Source organism: Aptenodytes forsteri, unplaced genomic scaffold, assembly GCF_000699145.1.
Source record: "Aptenodytes forsteri isolate BGI_AS27 unplaced genomic scaffold, ASM69914v1 Scaffold55, whole genome shotgun sequence".
Lineage (NCBI taxonomy): Eukaryota > Metazoa > Chordata > Aves > Sphenisciformes > Spheniscidae > Aptenodytes > Aptenodytes forsteri.
Window position 1 is genome coordinate 1020926 of NW_008796063.1, and position 8682 is coordinate 1029607.

General features: G+C 46.6%; 1 protein-coding gene across 2 annotated transcripts in view; it reads left to right on the forward strand.

Annotated features, from left to right (window-relative positions):
• Nucleotides 1-1720: 1720 nt before the first annotated feature.
• ASB4 (ankyrin repeat and SOCS box containing 4) overlaps nt 1721-8682 on the forward strand; it is a 16612-nt gene continuing 9650 nt past the window's right edge. For both annotated transcript variants that reach the window (XM_019473982.1, XM_009286342.1), the window contains exons 1-2: nt 1721-2016; nt 5050-5349. In XM_019473982.1, coding sequence (XP_019329527.1) covers nt 1803-2016; nt 5050-5349 — 514 coding nt within the window. In that variant the 5' untranslated portion in view covers nt 1721-1802. The remainder of the gene's footprint in view (nt 2017-5049; nt 5350-8682) is intronic.

Consider the following 8682-nt stretch of genomic DNA (forward strand, 5'->3'; position numbering starts at 1 on the left):
AGTGGTTTAAAAAATACGGTGCAGGTAACAAGAAGCCCATAAGATCTGGAGTTCACATCTTGTCCCTCTGCTCATGCCAGACAAGCATTAACACTTTTTTTAAAGCATGGCGTCATTTGCTACTGAATGTAACAAAGCGAGAGGGAGGCAGTCACACAGGAGGGAATGTAAAGTTATGGAGAGCCTGATGCTGTCTGTCCTCTTAAGTAAGCCTAGAAATGCCCACATGAGCTGCCTGGGACCTATAGCACCAGGGCAAGACGTTTTCCTTCCCACTGTGTCTATTACAAAGTGCAGTACCTCAGGGGAGTAGTTTTTATAAAGTATTCTTCATCCAAAAGTACACAGGTAGAAGGTACTCACAAATTTCACAGTTCTCCACGTACTGCTGTCCTGTAACACCTTTGTTGAGCACTGGCTCTAGGAGAGAGCTGTTGAGCATTCCCACGGACGGGGGTCCTGCAGGTCCTCATGGGGCTGCCTGAGGAGCCTGGCCCCTGGAAACCCTACAAACACAGAGGCTGCTCCGACTTCCAGTATCACCTGGCTCACATTTCCCCATCAGCCCACTTGGCAGCCAAACTCCCAGGAAGGATAAACATGAAAATTTCTTCTTAATGGTTGTGGTGGTGTCCACTTTGCTGGGTGATTTAAATCAAGGGTGGATAGTCTCCTTCTAGCTATGGTCTCATCCAGCATCCCAAGTGGGTGCAGGTGTGAACCACTTCTACGTGATGCATGGCAGCAGCTCATGCTGGCCACGTGTGGGTTTGCGTCATCGCAGACTGCTGTCAACACAGGGACAGGACCGGCAAAGAGAGAAGGAAAAGGGAGGGAGGAGGAAGTGTTCAGTGGGTGATGGGGTTGTGAGGGAGAGGGAAAAGTAGTTGGGGCATAGGGAAGGGTCTGAATTTAGATGAAGAGTGTGCAGGGGGAAGGAGAAGAGCCTATGGACCCATGCGGCCTCCTGTGCTTGCACGTGAGTTAATTAGCATGCAAGTCCCCTGCAGTGTGTGAGGTCCCCCACCCCAAAAGATGGCTGTATGGCTCTGCAGCCCCCTCATCCCAGCGTTTCTCCTTCCTGGGAGCACTGTTGGTAGCAGTGCCCCTGAACAAACTAGGGAAATCCTGCTGCTCAGGGTAATTATACAGGAGACTGGGCTAGATCAACACAATGATCCCTTGGGGCTTTACAGATCAGGGTACCTGCGAGACCTGTGTGGTGGGGAGCTCTTGTGGAGGCCTGCCTGATGGCTGGAGGAATGAAAGCAGGACCGACAGGCCGAATGCTGTCCTGGGGGAAGAGTGAGCTACCTCCCACAGAAAGAGTACCTTGGGGATTTTTTTTTTTTTCCTGAAATGCACTAATTACAAGATATCTGCAGACAGAGCATCACATCCCATTGCAGTCAATAAATCAGCAATGGTAACAATGAAAGGAAATGCGAGTGCTTCTCCAGCTGAGAAACAACACCCGGGACTAGTGTCTCTTAATGTAAGTGTATAGCAGGAGCAGAGGGTAACCATGTGGTTAATGAAGCTTAATGTGTATAAAGCCCATGGAGATAACTCTTATTTTGGTGTTATTGCTAGTGTGTCTGTCCTCGCTTTCATAAAAAGAGTGTGGTGATATCGAAGAGTGGCATTTCGATGCCTGAAATGTTCCTCATATAAATAGAACAAGCAGATCAGCATGACCAAGTGATAAAATTACCTTCTGGTCTTCAGGAACTTCAGCATGCAACTGTGCTATAGGGACCTCAGCGTACCCCTCTTCACAGCACAAACAAATACGTTTGGAAATGGATCTGGAGGAGTCATACAAAGAGGGAGAGAATACGGAGGGGAAAATTACTCGAGCTGCAGATGCAAAGTTGCTGAAAAAGGCTTTTCTTGAAGCCCTGAAGTCCAATGACTTTGAAACACTGGAAGAGCTCTTGAGCCAAAAGAAAATAGACGTGGACACGGTGTTTGAAGTGGAAGATGAAAACCTGATTCTGGCATCCTACAAACAAGGTAAATGTGGCAGCATTCACCAGCCAGGAAGTAGATGGGTATGAGTGATTTTCAAGAAACTGTGGCCTTTTGGCTCTTCCGAAGCTGCAGCGTAAGTTGATTTATAGGCAGTAACATCTCAGCAGGTTCGTACGACCTCAGTCACCGTAGTAGTGGAGCTTATCAACTGTACCTGCTGGGCTTGGTGGAAGGCAGGCCAGAGACCAGCCTGAGCCTCCGTGCCACTGAGGCAGTTGCTGCAGCTTCAGGGGAGTCCAGAAAGAGGAGTCCTTTGCTGTTTCCTCGTGGAGAATGTGGGTGCAAAGTCCAGAATAGACACGTGCAGGCTAAGTGTGGTATATACATTTCTTGCACGTACCCAGCCACATATACAGACCATTTAGAAACATAAAATATTAAATCTCCTCCATTTTCTGTTTACAGTAGTAGTAGAGTGAATTCTCCCTAGCTCAGGAGAGCTAAGGAAATCCTGTGGACCTTGGATGTTGCTGGATGGGAGGAGATTTATTTTTCAAACTGACAGAAAGTGAGGATGTGCTAGTTTTGATAAACAGAAAAATCATCTGGAAAAACACGCCAGAAAAGACATCTATTTTGGAGTGTAGAAAACCCAAACCAGTTCTCAGCCAGACACTGGTTGAGTTTCAAGGAACTTAAAACTTAAAGCAATAAAACAAGTTTGCTCTTTCCTAAAACCAACATACTTCATGACCCACTTGCTAACAGACTCTTCGTGTGTCTCAAGAAAAGAGTAATGATCAGCCTTTGCCAGAAGTTAATCATATGTGGAGATAAACACCTCCAGTCTCAGCAGCACAGCAAATGCACTTTCTTTTCTGTGGCATAAAGAAGGGACGATATCCCACCTCTTCTCCTTTTCTGTGATTACCTCTTATTTAATGATTGGCTCCTGTTCTTTTATTTCATTAGGGTGGGGATGATGCAGTCATGCCATACTTCCCCTGGGGACCATGTCCGAACTAACCCACACAGTGATGAATAACTTTTCTTCTGTCCTCAGCAGGCTGAGATGCATTCTGGTTGTGGTTTGAGACTACAGGATTAATGCATAAATTTTTAATTGTAGACCATTTGACTGCAAGCATTAACCTGTCTCTTTTGGAGAAGTCTCTCCTTTCTCCAAAAGGTGGAGAGGTAAATGCGGCCTGTGGACTAAATCACAGCAGTGTATTCACTTTTTTTATCTGAAAGGCAGAAGGCACTCTATCAACTCTTGTGCAAATCATACTTTTATTCTGAATCCCAGATAACCATGATTTGGGAGGGGGATTTCCTTGAGAAATTTCTCTGCTATATGCATAGACTCTGGGATATAGCCCACCTACTTTGTGCCTGGTTTGGGGGCATATGATGAAACGGTTGTCTTACCGTAGCTGCCAATGTAACCTGGATAGTCAGTGGGTTGAGAGAGGGTTGAGCAGCTGCAGGGGAGCCTGTCACCCCGTGTGGGCACTCAGGTACCTCAGGGCTGCCTGCTGTTGCCATTCGTAGCGTGGGTTCCTTGGGGACTGGGTTTGGTAGTCCCCAAAATTTAGTCCTAGAGTGGGTGCTGCGGCCTGTAGACAGTTTCTCACCCCTAACATCACACGCTGGCACTAATAAATGCTTATATTGGTCAGGAAAAAGTCACTGCAGCCATGCCAGAGCAGGAGGTGCAGTTGCTGTCATGACTGTCCATTTTATAACTATAACCTTTTGGTGGAAATCTAGCATTTTTCAGAGGCGTACAAGAACTGCATTACTGGCATCTACCTCAGAATATACTTGCAATTTAACTAGGAAGGAAGAAGAACGTTAATCCAAGTTTCTCCCTGCCACCAGCACTTTGCTTCTATCTACCTCTTTCCTCCCTCTCCATCTTCTTTCTGTCTAATACAACACACATGAATACTATAAAAACTGTATCTATATGACATTAAGGTTGACAAACTATATATAACTAGAGATTCAGAAATGAAGGTCTGAATTAATTTGACCTCGTTATACATCTTTAGTATTTTTTGCTGTGTCTTTTACATGATAACAGTATTCAACCAGGCATTCGTCCAAGGAGAAATAGATAAATGAAGCCCAGAAAATTTTACAGGCACATTCTAGCTACAATGCAGCTACTGTAGCTAAAAAAAAAAAGAGAAAAGAAAAAGTTTTAGACTTCTCCTGCCCTTCTGCACATTATTATTGTGTTTACTTTTTTAAAACAAATTATTATAGTAATCACTTCTGAGACTGTCTCTGTGCAGTCATTAAGCATGTAGTCCTATTTTTGGGAACAAATATTTAAGTGTTATTTGGTCTTACACCTGTTTGTAAGTAAAAATAAAAAGATCATTGTGAAATTTTCAGAGAAATATCCAAACATTTTGGAGCCAAATTTCATGCTAAAGTGTCACTGCTTCTATTTGGCTCTTCAACCTCATTTACATCAGCATCCAAACTCCTCACTCCATGCTCCTCAGGGACAGCAGTTGGCAGGAGGTCTGATACAGCTGCAGCCACATTGCTAAGGGTCATCTGTGTGCACTGCATCACTGGAAGTCTGAATCCAGCTCCTGACATGCAAGATCCTGCAATCTCCCACGCAGAAACAGCAGGATGAGCTATCTGTTGAGTCACTGGCCTAAGTAAATGCTGCCTTCTTATTCCAACACTACCTTTGTTCAGCTATTGGCAGGCTGAAGATCCCATTTCCCCCATAAGTTTTCAAATGCTCTAAGCGTATTTTTTTAATTGAGTCTACACAGGTCACAAGAAAAACAAAAGCTGCCTTCGGAGTACATCTACATGGGAATTATCTCTCCAAAAGGCAGGCTATTCAGCACACATAGTAGAAGTGCTTAATGAAAATGAAGTTATGCTTGAGAGAACTTCGTGTGCATTAAACTGTATCTAGTGAAATTACAGTAAATTAAAGCAAAACTCCAACCCTTCCTTCCCCCTCAATTATTCTCAGTAGGTGCATAGTCCAAAGAAAAGTCTTTGCCAAGGTTGGTAACACATTTTCACTTTGTACAGGGTACTGGCTGCCTAGCTACAAATTAAAAATATCCTGGGCAACTGGACTTCATCTAGCTGTCATGTATGGACATCTGGAGAGTCTTTCGGTCCTGCTCAATCACAAAGCTACAATCAACTGCCGGCCCAATGGAAAAGCTGCAATCCACGTAGCGTGTGAAATGGCAAATGTGGAGTGTCTCAAGATCCTTTGCAACCATGGAGCTAAGCTGAACTGCTTTTCAATGAGTGGGCAGGCGCCCTTGCACTTCTGTACAACACAAACCTCCATGCCTTGTGCCCAGCAACTGGTTTGGAGAGGTAAGATAAAGCTCTGGAGGGTCTCTCGTGGCATGCCCAGAGATGGTGGGCATGGTCTGTGGTTTCTCTTAGGAGGCGATTTGTCAAAGTGCATGCGTATTTATCCCTTCTATCCACAGCTGACTCACGTCTTCATCTCAGACTCCTTTTCCCTATCTCTTTGGTCAGAGGAAGCTTCTCTCATTCTGATTCCTCACCCCATCTGTCCTTTCCTCTCCCTGGCCACCTGCCCTTACGCCAGGGTTGTTTCCCATTTCAGTGCTTCCAGCCTGCTGCCCGGTCAGTCCCTCAGCAGAAGGGCTCCTCTGAATCAGGGAGTTTCTATTTCTCTATTTTTTTTCTATCTTCTATATCTAGGTTTACTATTGTGATGTTTTCACGGGAAAGTGCACCCCTTTCCTCTTCTTTCTTGTTCAAATTTCCTTGATCTCAGTAAAATTCTTCCAACCACTTGTTTTTTGAGACCTGGCCTTGAAAAACTGGATGCAGTTTTTCATACCATCTCTTCATTTGTCAGCAGCCGAACTCGTGCATCTATGTAGGGATTGGGGGAAAAAAGGCTATTGATGTAAGATTTTTGTTTTCCCAAAGTAAAGTACATTATGCTGCTGGTCATCTGTAACAAATGGAGCTATGAATAGATGAAATTCCTGGATAAATATATTGGTGTCACACCCCATTTCCTTAACACAAGGATAGAATCATAGAATCATAGAATCATAGAATCATAGAATCATAGAATCATAGAATCATAGAATCATAGAATCATTAAGGTTGGAAGAGACCTCTAAGACCATCGAGTCCAACCGTCGACCCAACACCACCACCCGCTAAACCATGTCCCTAAGTGCCGCATCTACACGTCTTTTAAATACCTCGAGGGATGGGGACTCCACCACTTCCCTGGGCAGCCTGGTCCAATGTTTAACCACTCTTTCAGTAAAGACATTTTCCCTCACGTCCAATCTAAACCTCCCCTGGCGCAACTTGAGGCCATTTCCTCTCGTCCTATCGCTTGTTACTTGGGAGAAGAGACCAACACCCCCCTCGCTACAACCTCCTTTCAGGGAGTTGTAGAGAGCGATGAGGTCTCCCCTCAGCCTCCTTTTCTCCAGGCTAAACAACCCCAGTTCCCTCAGCCGCTCCTCATCAGACTTGTTCTCCAGACCCCTCACCAGCCTCGTTGCCCTTCTCTGGACACGCTCTAACACCTCAACGTCCTTCTTGTAGTGAGGGGCCCAAAACTGAACACAGGATTCGAGGTGCGGCCTCACCAGTGCCGAGTACAGGGGCACGATCACATCCCTACTCCTGCTGGCCACACTATTTCTGATACAGGCCAGGATGCCATTGGCCTTCTTGGCCGCCTGGGCACACTGCCGGCTCACGTTCAGCCGGCTGTCGACCAACACCCCCAGGTCCTTTTCCAACAGGCAGCTTTCCAGCCACTCTTCCCCAAGCCTGTAAGCGCTGCATGGGGTTGTTGTGGCCGAAGTGCAGGACCCGGCACTTGCCCTTGTTGAACCTCACACAGTTGGCCTCGGCCCATCGATCCAGCCTGTCCAGGTCACTCTGCAGAGCCTTCCTACCCTCGAGCAGATCAACACTCCCGCCCAACTTGGTGTCGTCTGCAAACTTACTGAGGGTGCACTTGATCCCCTCATCCAGATCATTGATAAAGATATTGAACAAGACCGGCCCCAAAACTGAGCCCTGGGGAACACCGCTCGTGACCAGCCGCCAACTGGATTGAACTCCATTCACCACAACTCTCTGGGCCCGGCCGTCCAGCCAGTTTTTGACCCAGCGCAGAGTCCACCTGTCTAAGCCGTGAGCCGCCAGCTTCTCTAGGAGAATGCTGTGGGAGACGGTGTCAAAGGCCTTACTGAAGTCCAGGTAGACCACATCCACAGCCTTTCCCTCATCCACTAGGCGGGTCACCTGGTCATAGAAGGAGATCAGGATGGTCAAGCAGGACCTGCCTCTCATGAACCTGTGCTGGCTGGGCCTGATCCCCTGGTTGTCCCACTCATAATGGATGCTGACTCAGGACACAGTAAAAGGCAGACATAAAAGGTACAGAAAAGTCAGGCAGTTCAAGTCTTAAGTTACAGACAGATTCCCCTATTTATCACATTGTGCCATGGCAAATACAAATGCTTTCGGGTTTTTTTGCTACAACAAATGTGTTGTTATTGAAAGCTTTTCCTGAGATGCAGAGCCCAAGTATGCTTTGTGGGCAAGGCAATCTGCAGTCCCAAATGAATAACCACATCGCTTTTCTTCTGCTGGAAAGATACATATTATTTTGTTTGGTAGAAAGGAAAATAAATGCTGCCAGCTGTATCCTGCCCAAAGCAAACAGTCCTGACAGCAGGAGTTGCATTTGCTACCATGGAGAAGCTTAAAAGTCAAATGTAGTCTTATAAAATGTAGGATAGGATGAATGCAAATGAAAGGATGTATTCTGTAGGCTTTCTCCACCCACCCATCAGCAACAGAATAATAATACTTCACAAGCCACCCTTCAATCCCAAAGCACTCGGTAAACTCGAATCTCCATATGAGCTAAATATCGAGACTCCAAACAAAATGGGAAAGGCCTGGAGCAAAATGTGGCAGGTGTGCACATATACATCGCAGCACCACGCAACAGCCGAAGCCAGGGTTTCGGTTAACGTCCCTGCACCAAGGTTTCCAAGACGCATCTCCCACCCTGCCATCTCCGCTCAGTGGTGTCACACTGGGTCAATTCAGGTAAATGCTTCTGGTTTGGGCAACTTGCCAGCCAAGCAAAACTGATCCCATGTTCATTTACGGCCTCCAAACTTAGATTGCCGATAGTCTTATGGACATCTAACACGACTAACACTCATACGGCTTAATGGCATTAGCACTCAGGTTTTCCAGCCCAGAGGTAATTTCTGACTCCTCTTTCTCCCTCCCTGTCCTTATATCTCAGTCTTAGTGTAAGTTTGGCTACGTAAGGGCTTTCGTGAGCCTGGGGAGAAGAGCGGTGGCCACAGAGCGTGCACTTGCTCTTGCACGAGTACTTTATTGAGTTTGCCAAGGCTCCAGGTTCAAGGAGCCCTTGTCTACGCAGCTGCGGTCGTCGACATCAGCACCCTCCATCTCTGGAAGAAGCCCCTTGCCCCTCCGGCCTGCTGGCCCCGCTGCAGAACTGTTTTACGGTTCTGCTTTGCTCTGGGGAGTGGGGTCTTGCCACCCCCCCCACCCCCTTTTTCTAACAAGCAGTCTTCAGTGTTATCCCTACAGTCATTTGCATTTCTTTAGAGCGAAGCGCTGGTAGCTGGAAAGCGGGAAGGCGGCCGG